We start from the raw sequence: 15,385 nt of genomic DNA, 5'->3' as shown, positions 1-15,385 counted from the left end.
CCCCCCCCCCCCCAGCCGATTCCTGGCGCAGTGGGGGCCCCGTTCTTGTTACCGTGGTCGTCGTGGTCCCGGCCGTGGATGTAATAACCAAGCCACTCAGTCTCCAGATGACTCGACTAGAGGGGCGGTCGTCGTGTTTGCGCATTGGATCTCACCCTAAGCCCCCCCCCCCCCCCCAGCCCATCATCTCCAAACATCAACGCTGAATGCATAGACACCTTTTAAGGGAGTGGACTCAACTTTGCAACGGCTACATCTGACTATGACGGCGGAACCTCTATCATGCCGCTGGATTCTCTTCCCATGGCAGCAGACGTGGCGAACGCTTGCTCAGTGATCCAGCCGTCGAGCTCGCGTCCGCGTGCGGCCCGGAGCCGAGCTCGATCGCGAAGCGCAACCGAGAGCTGCGCAGCCCGCCGACGGACATCCTGCAGCTGGTCCATACTTGCCTCCAGTTGGTCCTGTAGCTCGTCCATGGCCACATCGTGTTCGCGGCGACGCTTCTGCATGATGGCCTCGCCTCGCTGCGCGATAGCGGCGTCTGTCAGTCGCTTTGAGACCAGCTTCTTGCGCTCCCACTTGCGGCGCCAGGCCCGGTCGGCCCGGACCAGCCGCGCTCGGGTCGCGCGGTTGCGCCATACCTTGAATGTCCATCCTCGCAGGTTGCCAAAGTAGGTGAGGACCGCCACGCGTTCCAAGCGCATGTTGGTGATCGCCTCGCGCCACGCTCGAAGCAGGCTGGGCATGCGGGCATGGAGCGAGATCTCCACCACCACCTTGTGCCTCATCAGCTCATGCTCCAGCTCAACTTTGAGCTCGCGCACATGCGGTGCAATTTCCGTCGCAGGCTCCGGCACCTGCCCGTCACGCCGTCGCCATGCCCGCGTCGCCTTGGTGTACCAGTGCCAGACTGCAAAGCCAAGGCTCAGCTTTGTCCGTAGCAAGGCCGTGTTCAGCTTGCGCGCACCGGCCCGTGCCCGCGCTTCCCGCTCCCACATCCGCCACGCCCGTACAACAAGCGCCTGCTCCTGTGGCGCGGCAAAGGCGTCGGCCGCCTCCGCAATCTGTGCCCGGTGCTCGACAACCGCGCGCCAGGCTCGCAGCGCCCGGCGCGCCACAATGACCTGCAGCACACCTGCTAGCAGATCTGCCTTGTTGCGCCGGACCCGCGCCTCGCGCTCCGCCATCACCCAGCGGAACCAGTAGACCGACGCTCGCCACAGCGCAAACGTCCGCGCGTGCCGCTCGTACGCATCCTCGACCAGCGTCGTCTCCTCGGCAACTCGGCCCGCCACGTCCACCGACACGCTCTTGGCACACACCGCCACCATACCGGCCTCAGCTACGGGCTCGGGAGTACTGACCATCACTGGCTTGGCGTCATATATCAGCAACGATCGTAGTGACCGCGACCGCGACCGCGAGAGGAGCAGTCCGCTCACGCTCCGCATCAACCTGCTCATCTCACCGTTGTCGTCGTCGCTGTCGCTGCTCATGTAGATCTCGCCCAGCTCGGCGTCTTCCAGCGCCACACGGATTTCTTCCGGCACCTCCATCTCGTACAGATGGCTCCGCGACGTCGACCGGACAGGAGCAGCGAGCTTGGCCCGGCGCAGCAGCTGCGCCGCCCCCTCGGTGTCGAGCACCTCGGCGGCCCCGCTGCGCCCATCGCCGCTGTCCTCGGCCGAGCGGATGGGTGCTAGCACGGTAAACTGCTTCATCAGCGCAGCTCGGACCCCGGTCGATAGGTCAGCCACCGTTCTCGCACTGCTGGCGGCCGGTACATCCATCAGATCTGGCAGATCCGGTAGAGGGCCAAGCCTTCTTCGCGACGGCGATCCAGGCGATCGAGGCGGGACACTATCCCCAAGCTGCCGCCGCATTCCTGACGGCGGCGTCCGTCCATGTGCTTCAACCAGATGGAACACAGCCGCCACCGTCTTTTCGCTTGACAGCGGCAGCCTCCCGCCGACATCGCCAGCAGCCTCTATCTCGACCTCTGTCTCGACCTCTGTCTCGACCACCAGCTCTGCCAGCAACTTCTCCTCCAGCGGAGGACTACTTGGTCGACAGGGGATTCTGTATTGGTCCAGCCAATGCCGTGCCCGGGCCATGCCTGTCGCCCTCCCTCCCTGCCTTGGTCAGCTTCCGTGTCGTTGGCGTCGAGTGCTGGTCGTTGGCCCTTGAACCACTCGTTCAGGACTGTTGCTCAACTCTGGCGTGTACCACCTCGCCTGATCGACGATGACCAAAGTCAGCACAAAGGTCATACTCCTTGATCCATCACTTGTTTGATGTGTGTCAAGCAGCTCGTCTAGTCCTCCTCTCCGCGCTTCTGGACGATTGGATGGGAGTGGGGCAGACTGTTGACAAAGTGCATGTGGTCAATCCGTGGACACATCGCGGCTGCCATGCTCCATTGCTGCGCCCGAAGCCCGATCGATGGATGATAACCAACGCCCGTGCCGAGGAGGAGCCAATAGCCACCAACACAAACCCGATGTGTGCCCAGCATCTGGTCTTCTTTCCCATCTGTGCTTTCGGTTAATCGTATCGGGTATCAGTTGACAGATGATGAGCATCCCCCCCCTTCCCTTCCCTTCCCCTTCCCCTCCCCCCTTCCCCGCCCAGTTTGGGTCCGTTGGCCGAACTCAGCCACTCTCCGCCACTCTCCCCCCACCCCCACCCCCCACCGCCACCCCACTCCACCGCGCCAGCCACCGAAGCCCACCACCTTCCTCACCCCCTCGACATTATAGAGCGAGCGGGCGAGCGAGAGGGGGCATGTCCGGACGGAGTGTGGCCATCCCGTTGACATGCAACGTGAAGGATGAGCTCTCGGGCGTGTTCACGGTAAGTCGAGGCCGAGCAGAGGTTGGGGGAAGGGGGGGGGGGGGGAGGGGGAGGGGGAGGGGGGACACAGACTCACGGGTGGTGGTGGTGGTGGTGGTGGTGGTGGTGGTGGTGGCAATGCCGGCGATGGTGGGGTTGTTGATGATGGCGATGACGATGGTGGCGATGGTGGTGATGGTGGTGATGGTGGTGATGGTGGTGATGGTGGTGAGGGCAGCTGTATGAGGTGCACTTCTCCGAGCCAGGGACCAAATCGTGGGCGATCCAGCATCGATACTCGACGTTCAGGGCGCTGCGGAAAGAGTTGATGGGCGAGTTTGGCAAGGTGCCGGTGCTGGCAAAGGGCTTTCCGGGCACAAAACTGTTCAACAACACCTCGCCAAGTGTCATCGAGGAGCGGAGAGCTGGTCTCGAGACGTGGTTGGAGGCTGTTGTAGAGCTCGACTCGTTCTGGCTTCACCCTGCCATGGTTTCTTTCTCGGGCAAAGTGGCTTATCTGGCGGCTCGCGAGGAGATCCGCCTGGCCGTCGAGGCACAGGCAGCGGCAGAGGCTGCTGCCGCTGCTGTGCCTGTGCCAGGAGGGGATCTGGCAACCCAGCCCCCGACTCAGACGTCACAACGCCCAGTCTCTGGTCACCTCGACATGCCTGGTGAGGCGTACGATACTGCTGAAGTGTCGGCGTCTCCATCGTCCGAGACCAGCTCGGCGTACGCAGCGCCAGCGTCGGTCACGGGAACGAGCGCGAGCACGAGCGGCGGTGGATGGGGAAGCAGCGCAGGGCCAGCGGCAGAGCCCACGCCGCCACCAGCCACTGTCGAGGTGGCGTCTGCGGTTCGGGCTGATGCGATTCCGGGCCGTAAGACCTCAACACCGTCGCTCCCGCCAGTCCGCTTTGTCAACACGACCTCGTTTGACGATACTGTGCGAATCTCCAAGGATGAGGCGCGCAGCCGGCTCCGAGTCCCGCAGCTCGACGAGGCCAAGAACGAGCGCGAGCGGCTGCACGCGCTCGAGTACGACCGACAGGGTCACATTTTTGGGCGGACAACGTTCCAGAAGACCAACGTAGCGCACATGGCGGTCATGCAGAGTCCGGAAATGCTCAATCCGGGCACTCCTCTTCGCGAAGTTGTCGGCCAGTACCAGCATGTCATCGTCAATGGCGCCGACAAGCTCGGCGACGAAAAGATCGACGCCGGCCGTGCCGCTAACAACCAGGGCGTTGCGCTAGTGCATCTGGCAGCCATCACTCTCGAGTTTGACAACGACGCCGCAATCAGCCTGTACAAGGAGGCGCTGGCAGCGTTTAAGCTTGCGGCGACCTTTCCCTCGGGTGCGACCAACGTGCTCGCGCCCGAGGCTTCGCGAGTCAACATCGGGGTCGCCGAGTTCTATTACGGACAGGCGCTGGCGCGTTCGACCGACTCGGACGCCCGCGCGGTGCGGACCCAGCTGCTGACGTCTGCGGTAGAGATCCTCGAGGCTGCCGTGGTTGGGTGGGAGGCGCACGGGAACGACGAGCGCGACGACTGGGGCTTTGCGCACGTCCTCCAGTACCGGGTCCTCATCATGCGGGCGGTGTGCGCCATTGTCGACTGCGTCGGGTCGGGCGAGGGCGAGGCGGCGGTGGCACTGCGGCGGCATGTTCCGGTTGTTCTCGAGCATATTGACATGGTGCGGGTGGAGCACGACGTGGCTTGGGTGACCATCTTTGGCGTTCTCACCCGCGCGCTTGATGTCCGCAAGTGGGGCGCGTTCAAGTCTGCACTAGAGCAGCTCAACAGGTGGCACGCTGAGCTGTACGCCGCCTTTGAGGCGCGGATGGAAAAGTCGCTCGATGCTGACGTGCTCTCCATCTATGCCCAGCTTCTCACGCTCCAGGCCAACAACAAGCAATTTGACGGCGGCAAGATGCAGGAGCGCTTTGCCATGATGGCCGCCGAAAAGATGCAACTTGTCACACTCCTCGACTCGCCCGCCTTTGTCTTTTACGCCGGCCATCTGTACAAAAAGGGTCGCCGGCACAAGACCTACAAGCGGCGCGGCTTCCTCATCGATGCATCGGGTGACCTCATCTACGCCGACTCGTTGGCGGCCGTGGATCTCGCCGATCCCAACGGCCGCATTCCGCTCGCCGCCATCACCAGCGTCGAGCCTGCCGAGACACCAGCCAAGGTCCAAGCCAAGCTCGGTGTCGGACCGGCCACCTCGCTTCACATCGTCACCGCCAAGCGGGTCTACGAGTGCGTTGCCCACGCCCAGGCCGAGCGCGATGTGTGGATGGCCAACATTTCCCGCGCCATGGCCATGGACACCGCCCTCGCCGACCGGGCATCACTCATCGGCGTTGCTGCCCCTCCTGCTGTCGCGTCGGGCATCTGGGACTTTGTCGTCCACATCCGCTAAATCATGAGTGATGTGTCAGAACGACAGCAAACGGTGGGTCGAGCGAGAGCAGCCGGCCGGGGTGAGCGGGACGGTCGGACGGGCGTGGGCGGGCGGATCGTGCGGGACGACACACACACACACACACACACACACGCACACACGCACATACATACACAACTCTGTCGAACTGGGACGGCCGAGTGGAGGTAGCCAAGAGAAGAAGCGAGGTGAAGGGATAGGCAAGGTCACTCACTCTTCCCCACCCCCTTCATTCCTGTCATGGTCATCCACTCTATGGCTGTGGCGGTGGCGGTGGCGGTGGCTGTTCTCGCTCTGGCCCTGGTGGCCCTCTCCCCGCCTGTGGGCGGAACATGCGGTGACTGGGCCGTTGTGGCACCCGAGGACTGCGACCCGCCTGGCTTTGCCTGTTGCAATCCTGGTACGAACAGAGTAGAGTGCTTGGGGGATGTGGTCTGTGTCTGCATGGTGTGGCGAGCTGTTGGAAGGTGGGGGTTGTCATCGGGTGTGTGAAGCATGGCCTTGGCCAGGGTGAGGGGGAGGGGGGGGAGCGGGGGAGGGAGGGAGGGGGGATTGGTGGCTCACAGTGGGCGCGGGGACTGGCTTCGGATCGGTGGCGAACAACGGCATGGTGGGGGGGGGGGATTGGTGGCGGTGGGCATGGACTGAATGGACTGGGATGGACTGGGATGGACTGGTGGTGGTGGTGGTGGTGGTGGTTATCATCATGATGGGTCATGATCATATTCGGTGTTGAATGTGGTGATCATGGTGATCATGGTGATCATGGTGATCATGTCGTGGTGATGCCCCTACCCGTTGTCGGCTACAGCTTGCGAGTTTGCGTCCTCGTCCACACAATGTGTGACCGGGACTGATACATGCTTCACCTCATGCACCACACGACGTCCGGTGCGGTTCTGCTCCGGATCGTCGGCGCTGTGCGACGCGCCAGATACCTACACCTACGCCAACTGCCCGGCTGGGACGGTGTGTCCTGGTGGCGGCACCGCGTGCGCTCGGCCTCGGCTACCAACGCGTGTGGCACCACGGCTGCATGCATCTCCTCGACCACGCTGCGGACCTCGTTCTATGGCTGCTCCGGCGGAGGAGGCTGCGATATGACCACACCGCGGGCCACTTCGGACAATCCGTCGGCCTGCTCCGGCGGCGAAAACTCGATATGCGTTGGCTCAGCGTGTGCCAACTTGTGCGGAAACGCCGCCGATGATGATGGCGACGGCATTGTCGATTCCTGCGACGCAGACTGCACCGGCTCGGCTGCTACCGAGTGCCCAGCTGGCGCATGCTGTCTCTCGTCGGGCTGTCACGCCAGTACAGACGTCCAGTGCGGTGCAACGGCGTGGACCTGTGCCTCGCTCTGTACCCGCCAGCGGACGCTTTTGAACTGCTCCGGCTCGGACGCCGCCTGTGGCTCCGGGCCATCTGCGGTCGAGACCGAGCACTGTGGCGCCGGCAGCGTGTGCTCGGCCGGCTCGTGTGTCCCTGTCTCTGTCACAGCCTCGTGCTCGACTGCCGATTCTTGTGCTTCGGCGTCCGCCATCAACCGGACGTACCACTCTTGCGACGGCAGCGGCTCGTGCTCGGCAGCAGCGCCGTCGGTCACGGCTGCGCTTGCCACCTGCCCCGGTACCGAAAACAATGCCTGCGCTGCAGGGGTCTGTACAGACCTTTGCGCTAACGGGCTCGACGACGACGGTGATGGGTTTTTTGACGCCTGCGACGGGGACTGCGGCGGACCGCAGTGCAGTTCCGGATCCTGCTGCGACACCAGCGGTGGTACGACCAATGGATGCTTCCGCGACACGTCTGCTGTCTGTGCCGCTACCGGTGGTGTATGCATTGGCGCCGCGCCGTCGTGCTCGCGCTCGCTTGTCCAGACACACTGTCCGGGCAACGCCACCAGCTGCTCCGGGACAACATCGCTCTCGCCGGTTCCCTGTCCGTCTGGCACGCTCTGCGAGAGCGGGACTTGTGTTGCGCCGCGCGCCAATCTGACCTGCGGAGCGTCGCCGCCGTCCGGCTGCGCCTCGCTCACCGCCATCACCGCCGTTTACACCGGATGCAACAGCACTGGCGGCTGCGACGTCCCGAGTACGTCATCTACCGGCACTCTCTTCTCTGCTGGCTCGTGTGACGGTCACGAAGGCTCGCGCTGCGCTGGCGGTGTCTGCGTCGACGCGTGCAGCAACGGGCTCGACGACGATGGCGACGGCTTTGTCGACGCTTGCGACGCCGACTGCGGTGGCCCGCAATGCACCTCTGGCCCGTGCTGTGAACTGGATGTACTCTCGCCGCTTCGCGGATGCTACCGCAACCGGACGAGCGTGTGCGGCGTGTCCGGTGCCAGCTGCGTCGGCAGCTGCACCACTCTCGGCTCGCTCACCTACTGCTCCGGCTCGGATGCTGCTTGCACAGGCCCAGTCGTGCCGGACCAGCCTTACGACTGTCCGCTCGGGACTGCGTGTTCTGCCGGTGTGTGTGCCACAGTCTCGGCCGACGCCTCCTGCCTCACGCCCGAGCCCGCCGGCTGCTCGAGCAACGGCACCGCGCTGGCCGACGCGTATGGGTGCGACGGTGGTGGAAGTTGCCGCGACACACCGGTCGACCGCATCCGGGTTGGTACCGCCTGCGGCGGCAACGAGGCGTCGTGGTGCGTTGACTCGGCCTGCGTCTCGGCCTGCGCCGACGCAATCGACAATGACGGTGACGGCCTTGTCGACGTCGCCGACCCAGACTGTGCTGGCGTGGCTGCCGCGCCGTCGCCGTCGGACCCGGTGTGGGCCAGGGAAGCGTTTCTCATTCCGATTGCGGTGCTCGGCTGTTGCATCCTCCTCCTCCTCCTCCTCCTCCTCGCCTTTTGTCGCTCTGGTGGCAACGGCGGCGACGAAGCCGAGGCAAAGCTCGCACTTGACGAGAACCACGACCCAATGGTCGACCGGTCGACCGGCGTCTACGTCGGCTACGCGGTGCACTCGGGCTCGCCGGCGCGTGCGAGCTCGATCGCCTCGGCCGTCTCGCCGGCCTCGCCGGTCTCGCCAGTCTCAGCAGCATCACTCTCGATCTCCAATCCTGTCTACGACAACCTGAGTGTCTTTGGCCACGAGTCCGACCTGTCGCGGACCCACTGGGGCGACACGACTGAAAATGTGGTTTATGACGACGAGGCTGCCGATGTGGTGGTCGTCTACGACCCGGCCATTCTGAGCTCGCGGCTTCCGGTCTCGCCGGGCGCCCCCGTGGCCGACCGCGGTTCGCAGCTCCGACCGTACCGCCGCTAATAAAAGGGCTAAAACGTGTCGTGCGGTAGCGCCGTGATCATGCTCTCGTCAGCGAGTGCCGAACCATGCACAAACTGGGGGTCGCCTACAACCAGCGACGAAACTATGGCGTCGTTGGTGGCCAGCAGCGAGGCACGATACAGGTCGTCGTCGCGGCTCGCGGCATCGAGGCCTGACAGCGGGCGGTCAGCAGCCGAGAGCAGCGGCGTCGGCGCCGCGCCCACGGTCAGCCGCTCCACCTGCGCAAAGGCCTCGCTCAGCATGCCCTGTCCATCGACATTGGCGACATTGGCAACGCTCGCAGGATTGATGACCACATCTGTTGAGGATGCCACCGAGTAGGCATCGTCGGCATAGACGTAGTCGTCCGACGACGACGCCAGCGAGTTGCACGACGCAGACAGTGCGTCGAGCGAGGTGGTGAGGCGAGGCGGCCCATCCGGAAGAAGAAGCTCGTCATGGAGTGGCGCGATATCATCGTCGCTGTGATGGCCCCCGCTACTGGCACCTACTGTCGCGTCGAGCGAGGTAAACCTGGCAAAGAGTGCGTCGAGGCGGGCGAGCTTGGAGGCAGTGGCGGCGGTTCGCGGGGCGCGCGACGGCGAAGCCGCGGAAAACTGCGGGCGCGGCAGGTGCAGCAGCTCGTCCGAGTCGGAGCCGGACGCCGAAGCGTCGCCGAGCTTGAGCCGGGCGCGGATGCGAGCGCGCGATGCGGGCGTGAGCACCGCATCAGGGTCGTGGGCGTGCCGTAGCGAGAGCGCGTATTCGGACGGCGGCGCGCCCGACGCCGCCAGCTCCTGGACATGCTGCTGCAGCAGGCGCTTGGCGGTAGCCGGCGACGACCGCCGCGACCGGCGTCGGCGGCGTGAAGTGTCAGGCGAAGCCGATCGCCTGCTTCGCCGTGAGCGCGGCTTCGACTGCGGCACCGGCTGCGCAACCGGTACCGGCGGGTGGTCGACGTGGCGCCCCGGCGGGTGGCGGACGCGGCATGTCTCGCAGAACCCGTGATGGCGCGGCCGCCGCGAGGCCTGTGACGACTGGGGAATAGTGTCGCGGTACCGCTCCGGCGGAAGCGGGGAGGCAAACGGCACTTTGCCGCGACGGACCTTGCGTGGCGGCGAGTGGTTTGCGGTGGCTGCACGCGGAACGCGCGTCTGTGGCCGAGCCACACCCGGTGACGGCGAGCCGAGCGCCGAGAGGGTGAGCGGAGCGGGGTGGTGCGGCGAGCGCGGCGGAGCGCCGACCACTACTCTGTTGTCAAAGATCGCGCCAGGGTCGCGGCCGCGCGGCGCGTCGGCTGTGTAGTCTGCTGTGGTGGGGAGCCTGAGCTCCGGCCGGTTGGCGGCGACGATGCGGAGGAGCTTGCGGTAGACGCCGGCGTTGCGGATGATGGCGCACGAGAGCTCGGGTGCGCCGCGGATAGACTCAAACTCGGTGGCAAGGAAGGCGAGGATGGCCGAGGTCAGCCGCGAAGTGTGAAGGACAACCGAGATAATGACGAGAGGGAGCAGGATTGCGCGCGTGAGGCCGCCGCGGAAGAGCGAGGCCATGATCGCGTTGAGCTTGACCAGCATGGGCCCCTGGTCGCGCTTAAAAGCCGCCGTAGCATCCTCGACGGCGGCAGCAAACTCACGCTTGGCCTCGTGAAGAGAGCGACGGAGCGAGGCCTCGACGCGATCTGTGAGGACGGCAAGCGCGTCGCCGGCCGCCGGACCGTCGTTGCGGGTGAGTGCAGTACGGACTCGCTCGGCCACCGCCTGCTTGTGGCGCTCGATAATTTCCGCAGCTCGAGCCTCGTTGTCGTCAACCAGAGCGGCGTGCTCGGCCTCAAAGGCTGCACCGCGCGCTGCGAGCGCCAGACGAGCGCGAGCAGCGTCTTTGAGCAGAGCAGCGGCGTTGTTGCGGAGTGCAGCGACAAAGGCGTCGAGAGCGGCGGTGTCGACCGAGTCGGGCAGCGGATGCGGGAGAGCGGCACGAGCAAGATCAACCACCAGCGAGTCGTGGTGTGGGCCTGCATCATCGTGATGAGCATCGGCAAGAAGATGTTCGAGCGCAGCCGAGAGACGAGCATCGAGCGGGACAACAAGCGGCGGCACAGCTTGTCCGGCCAAAAGAGTCAGGGTAGGCCCCTGAACAGGTCGCGGCGGTGGCGGCGGAGCCAATCCGGAAGCAGGTGCGTGTGTAGGAGCGGGAGTGGGGGTGGGATTGTGAGCAGGGCGAGCCAAACCGGTCGATGCAAGCGCTGTTGTTGGTACGGCTCGGGAGCGCGGAGTAGCCAGTGGTGAGAGACCTCCGAGAGGAGTCACCTGTGGGTCTGGCGAGAACGAGAGTGCATGGGCTCCATGGCGGAAGGTAGTGCGGGGCATGCACCACGGGGCGAGTGTGTGTGTGTGTGCGTGTGTGTAGTAGTAGGGGAGGGGGGGGGGGGGGGGGTGAGGTGGTGGCAGCTGAGCCTGGAGTGTGTGGGTGTGGGTGTGGGGTGTGGGGGGTGTTTTGGCGGTTTGGCAACAAGATTGTGGCCACGTGTGCAGGGTGGGGGGTGATGGTGGTAGGGGGGACAGGCGAGGGAAGAGCTGTATTTGTGCCATCACTCGTCTTTGAGGTTGACACTTGTGCGTCTTCCTTCTCCTCTCTCTCTCTCTCAAACTTCTGACAACCTACGCTGCTATGAGCATGGGTATGAAGTGGATGGAGGCCATTGAGCATGTACTTGCTCACAATGAGCCTCCCATGCACTACAAAGACGTCCTAGAAATCATCATAGCAAACGACATGGTTCCCATCCGGTATGACCCTCCCTTTCCTCCCCCCTTCCCACCTGCCTTGACTGTCCTCTACCCCCCCCCCCCCCCTTGCTCCCCTGCCTCATCCCCCCCCTCTTGTATCCGCATCATCCACTTGCATCTGCTGCCGTCATCAGTCACAGGCTCTACCCATCTCCATCCTCCATCATCTTTGCCCATCCTCCCTCCTTGTACCCCTTCCGTCCCCCCCCCTCCGCCCCATTAATCTGCTCCCGCCTGATACTGCCTGCATACGTTGCTCCGCACGTGTCCGGACATGTGGATGTGGTTGCAGTTGATGTGTGCTTGGGCAATAAGTGGCTCCCGATGGTGGGGGAGGAGGGGCGCGCCTGGCAGGCGGCGGACCGAGGATGGCCTCTTTGGCTGGAGTGGCGGAAACCACGACCTTTTTTGGGTGGTCTTGCTTCGGAAACCACGACCTTTTTTGGGTGGTCTTGCTCACACAACACGCTATGCATGGACAGGGGAACAACGCCGTCGAACACGATCAACTCGGTCATCAACCAGGAGATCAACACCCGTGGTGACGAGTCACTGTTTGTCCGGGTCGGGCGAGGCATGTACCGGCTGCGGTCGGATACACGGCCGTCGGTGGGGGGCAAGCGAAAGCGCACGGCGAGTGCCAAGGGCAAGTCAAGCGTGGCGTCTAGCAAGCCACCGGCAGCTAAGCGAGTCAAGCCGCTGATGGGGACTGCGCGCGGACGGCGGGTCGAGGCCGAGCTGATCCAGGCGGCGCGGGTGGCACGGGCGCTGCTTGGGTCCAAGGCCGCGAGTCAGGCGTCGCCGACGGCGACTGACTCGGAGGAGACCAACGGCGAGTCTGACGGCTCGAGCTCACCGTACATCTCGCTAAGGGTGGCCGCTGTGGTGAGCGATGACGACGACGACGACGACGACGAAGGCGCCATCTCGCTGGAGGCGCCGTCGCTGCTCCCGTCCGAGGTCCCGTCACGTGCGTCCAGCTCTGCCGACGACGACGAGTTGTACTCGGAAGAGCTGGCGCTGTCGGATCTGGAGCGACTTCCGCATCGACGGGCGCGGAGCAAGGGCACCAAGGTGACCTTGGAGCTTGCCATCGGGCTCGCGGCGCACGAGGACGACGACGATGACGACGATGAGGAGGAGGAAGCCAGCGATGACGATGGGGCGTCGTGCTCGGTGGTGGTGCTCAAGGCGCAAGCGTTTGGCTCTGGAGATGACAACTCGATCGAGGCGCACGAGACCGTGGTCTCACACGACATTTTTGGGACGGCGGCGATGGTTGTGATGAGCGGGGCGGCGAGCGTGGCGCGGTACGAGCTTGTGTCGAAGAGCGACGCGCGGAACAAGCCAGAGCGGCTGTTCAAGCGGCCAAACGAGGACCGGGTCGCGTTCCGGTCGGGCTTCTGGCGTGACGAGCCGTTCTGGCTCTACCTAGTGGCAGACGGACACGGTGGCGCTGATGCAGCCGAGTTCTTTGCGGCTGCGATTCCGCCCAACGTGGAGCTTGTGCTGGGCGAGCTCCTGGGGCAGCCTGGAGCCGACCTGTCGTCGGAGGCTCTGCAGAGCGAGGTGCGCAGCGCGCTGCAGGCGCTCTTCCTCCGCCTCGACGAGCAGTATCTGCAGCAGCTGCGAAGTGCGTTTGAAGCGCGCAAGGCATCGCTCGGCTCTGCGGTACTGACGCAGGCGGAGATTGAGGCGACAAACCCGGACAACGGGACGACGCTTGCGATGGCGGTTGTCTTCCGCGGATTTGTGGTGACCGCCAACGTGGGTGACTCGCGAGTGATGCTCGCGTCCCGGCGCGGGAAGCGGGCGGGGTGGAAGGTGGAAGCGGCGACGGTGGACCACGATGTGGCGCACGTGGAGCGCGCCGCAAGCGCGGCCGGGGCAGGAGCCACCTTTTACGACATTGCCAAGGCTGCACCGCGGCACCTCTCGTTCCACTCGGGCCGGCGGCGGGCAGTGGCCGATGTGGAGAACTGCTACGTGGTGGCGCCTTCTCAGATGGAAAACCCGTTGCGCGTGCCGCGGCGCAAGCTGGCGATGACGGCGACGATGGGCGACCTGTTGTTCAAGCTCGATCCGGCCAAGCCGGTGCTCTCTGGCGAGCCGGACGTCACCTTTACGCCGCTCCCGAGCGATGGGCCATCGGTGCTGGTGGTGGCGTCGGACGGGCTGTGGCACGGCCTGCCTGTGGCGAGCCAGGCCGACTCGAACGCCATGGTGGCGGCGATGATGGGCACGCTGTGCGACGGTGGCGAGCCACCCGAGGCCGCGGCCAAGCACCTCGCACGGGGCGAGGACCGGTCGCGGGCCGGCGGCGGTGAGGTTGCACAGCACTACGACGACACGTCGGCTCTTGTGGCGTACCTGCTGCCGCAAGAGATTGACCATGTGATCCTGAAGCAGATGGCGAGCTGAGGAGGTAGCGCCGAGTGTGTTACTCATTGTTGCGGGGCATGCGGCTTGACTGCGGCGCCGTGGAGCGCGCCGAGTGAGTTAGAGGCCGACTTCCACCACGGGGCCTTGGCCAGGTGGTGCTGGATGCCGGCCATGGAAATAAAGATGGCCTCCTCGGTACGGATGGTGCGGGAGCCCTGGTGCGGGCAGGTGTTGAGGTAGTAGTCAAAGAGCTCGGCGGGCGAGTCGACAAGGACGTCGGGATCGGCCTCGACAGAGTCTTCGAGGCCGTGGACGCCACCAAAGACAATGAGGACGTGCTTGGCGGCGGTGAGGCCGTCGAGAGAGAGGCCCGGCTCGTAGACATCGGTACCGCGCTCCGAGGTTCCGATGGTGCAGTCGTAGCCGCCGTCGTAGGGCGACTCGGAGAAGACCTTGGAGATGGTGGAGGCGAGACGGGTGGTGTAGCCCCAGTAGAAACCGGCCTTGCGCGGCTCGTCGGGCGAGACGACACGGCCGCGGACCTTGCCCTTCTTGTCCTTGTAGGCATCGGCGTGGGCCCATGTCGACGGTGATGCGGATGCCGTCGCGGAGCATCTTGTCGACGCGGATGTCCTGCCAGAGGCCCACGTTGACGAGCGAGCCCATGCCCGGGCGCGGGCGGCGGGCAATGTTCATCTTCTTGGTCACGCCCTCGCGGTAGCGCGACCACTCGTCGATCCGCATGTGGTGCGGGGTGTCGAGCGGAGCGAGGATGCCGACCGACCGCAGATCGGCCGAGATGGGAAAGAGCGACTTGCGCAGGTACTGCGGCGTCTCCAGGTACGACAGCAGCTTGAGCAGGAACAGATCCCACCGCTGGGTCGAGGTCTCGGAGCCTGCCGTGCCCTCGCCAAAGACCACCACCTCGTCCACCTCAAACACCGCCAGTGCCCGGGCAATCTGCCCAGCAAGGAACGTCCGCAGCGCAGGCGTCTGTGCGTTGCCGATGATCGAGCCCGGAATAGCCAGTGTGATCGTCGGCTTCACCTTGGCTGCCTTGACTTTGACCGCTCCGTCCAGAACCTTGGCCCGCTTCCCGCCCGTCTCCTCGCTGGCGCTAGCCGGCGACCGTCCGCGCTTACGTGACTGCGCCGGAGAGGGAGCGGCACGAGGGGAGCGAGGGGATGACGAGGACGAAGATGACGGGGACGAAGACGAGGACGAGGACGAGGACGAGAACGAAGACGAGGACGACGACGACGACGACGACGACGACGATGATGACGAGTCCGAACCAGATGCGGAACCCGAGCCAGAAGCCGAGCCAGAAGCCGAGCCAGGAGCCGAGCCGGATGCGGAGCCGGATGCGGAGCCGGATGCGGAGCCGGATGCGGAGGGATGGGTGGTATGGGTGGAGGCAGTGATGGCAGTGGGTGATGGGGAGGATGGCGAGGGTGAGGCAGCGGGCGAGTCCATGTGCTCGCGGATGGGCTCAGAGGCTGCTGCAAGGTGGTGGAGGTCCGCAAGGGAGGGGAGTTTGACTCCGGGCTTGGGCATGGTGGGGGGAGGTGGGGGGGGTAGGGGGGATAGGAGGGTGGGGGGGGGGTGGGGGGGGGGGGGCGGAGGGTGTCGGTGCGGTACGTACTCGCCTAATG

General features: G+C 65.0%; 7 protein-coding genes across 7 annotated transcripts in view; 3 read left to right on the top strand and 4 right to left on the bottom strand.

Annotated features, from left to right (window-relative positions):
• Positions 1–145, bottom strand: part of AMSG_08509 (LIM domain-containing protein unc-97) — a gene marked incomplete at both ends in the record, with an annotated part of 2,072 nt that extends 1,927 nt beyond the window's left edge. The window contains one exon of the mRNA XM_013899739.1: positions 118–145. Within this exon, the coding sequence (XP_013755193.1) occupies positions 118–145 (28 nt within the window). The remainder of the gene's footprint in view (positions 1–117) is intronic.
• A 115-nt stretch (positions 146–260) lies between these two features.
• Positions 261–2,152, bottom strand: AMSG_08508 (uncharacterized protein; the record flags this gene model as incomplete). Its single annotated transcript, XM_013899738.1, has 2 exons — positions 325–2,152; positions 261–288 (listed from the first exon to the last, which is right to left on the bottom strand). The coding sequence occupies exons 1-2, from the start codon at positions 2,112–2,114 to the stop codon at positions 261–263; spliced, it is 1,818 nt and encodes a 605-aa protein (XP_013755192.1). The 5' UTR covers positions 2,115–2,152.
• Positions 2,153–2,777: 625 nt separating this feature from the next.
• On the top strand, positions 2,778–5,260 carry AMSG_08507 (uncharacterized protein; the record flags this gene model as incomplete). Its single annotated transcript, XM_013899737.1, has 2 exons — positions 2,778–2,853; positions 3,071–5,260. The coding sequence occupies exons 1-2, from the start codon at positions 2,785–2,787 to the stop codon at positions 5,258–5,260; spliced, it is 2,259 nt and encodes a 752-aa protein (XP_013755191.1). The 5' UTR covers positions 2,778–2,784.
• A 362-nt stretch (positions 5,261–5,622) lies between these two features.
• AMSG_08506 (uncharacterized protein) lies at positions 5,623–8,562 on the top strand (the record flags this gene model as incomplete). The annotated part of the gene is made up of 3 exons (XM_013899736.1): positions 5,623–5,681; positions 6,093–7,375; positions 7,430–8,562. The coding sequence occupies exons 2-3, from the start codon at positions 6,142–6,144 to the stop codon at positions 8,560–8,562; spliced, it is 2,367 nt and encodes a 788-aa protein (XP_013755190.1). The 5' UTR covers positions 5,623–5,681; positions 6,093–6,141.
• An 8-nt stretch (positions 8,563–8,570) lies between these two features.
• AMSG_08505 (uncharacterized protein) lies at positions 8,571–10,906 on the bottom strand (the record flags this gene model as incomplete). Its single annotated transcript, XM_013899735.1, has 3 exons — positions 8,571–9,014; positions 9,075–10,660; positions 10,888–10,906. The coding sequence occupies 3 exons, from the start codon at positions 10,904–10,906 to the stop codon at positions 8,571–8,573; spliced, it is 2,049 nt and encodes a 682-aa protein (XP_013755189.1).
• Positions 10,907–11,174: 268 nt separating this feature from the next.
• Positions 11,175–13,925, top strand: AMSG_08504 (uncharacterized protein). The gene is made up of 2 exons (XM_013899734.1): positions 11,175–11,348; positions 11,831–13,925. The coding sequence occupies exons 1-2, from the start codon at positions 11,230–11,232 to the stop codon at positions 13,767–13,769; spliced, it is 2,058 nt and encodes a 685-aa protein (XP_013755188.1). The 5' UTR covers positions 11,175–11,229; the 3' UTR covers positions 13,770–13,925.
• The window catches only part of AMSG_12173 (uncharacterized protein), a gene marked incomplete at both ends in the record, with an annotated part of 4,128 nt that continues 2,535 nt past the window's right edge, over positions 13,793–15,385 (bottom strand). Inside the window, 2 exons of the mRNA XM_013899795.1 lie at positions 13,793–14,287; positions 14,319–14,841. Coding sequence (XP_013755249.1) covers positions 13,793–14,287; positions 14,319–14,841 — 1,018 coding nt within the window. The remainder of the gene's footprint in view (positions 14,288–14,318; positions 14,842–15,385) is intronic.

Source organism: Thecamonas trahens, assembly GCF_000142905.1.
Source record: "Thecamonas trahens ATCC 50062 unplaced genomic scaffold supercont1.42, whole genome shotgun sequence".
NCBI lineage: Eukaryota > Apusomonadida > Apusomonadidae > Thecamonas > Thecamonas trahens.
Note: the sequence above shows the minus strand (reverse complement) of the source record. Positions and strands in the feature narration are given on the sequence as shown.

Coding starts and splice junctions, on each gene's coding strand:
- AMSG_08504 (XM_013899734.1), top strand. CDS start 11,230: ATGAGCATGGGTATGAAGTGGATGGAGGCCATTGAGCATGTACTTGCT. Junction 11,349..11,830: donor AACGACATGGTTCCCATCCG/GTATGACCCTCC, acceptor ATGCATGGACAG/GGGAACAACGCCGTCGAACA.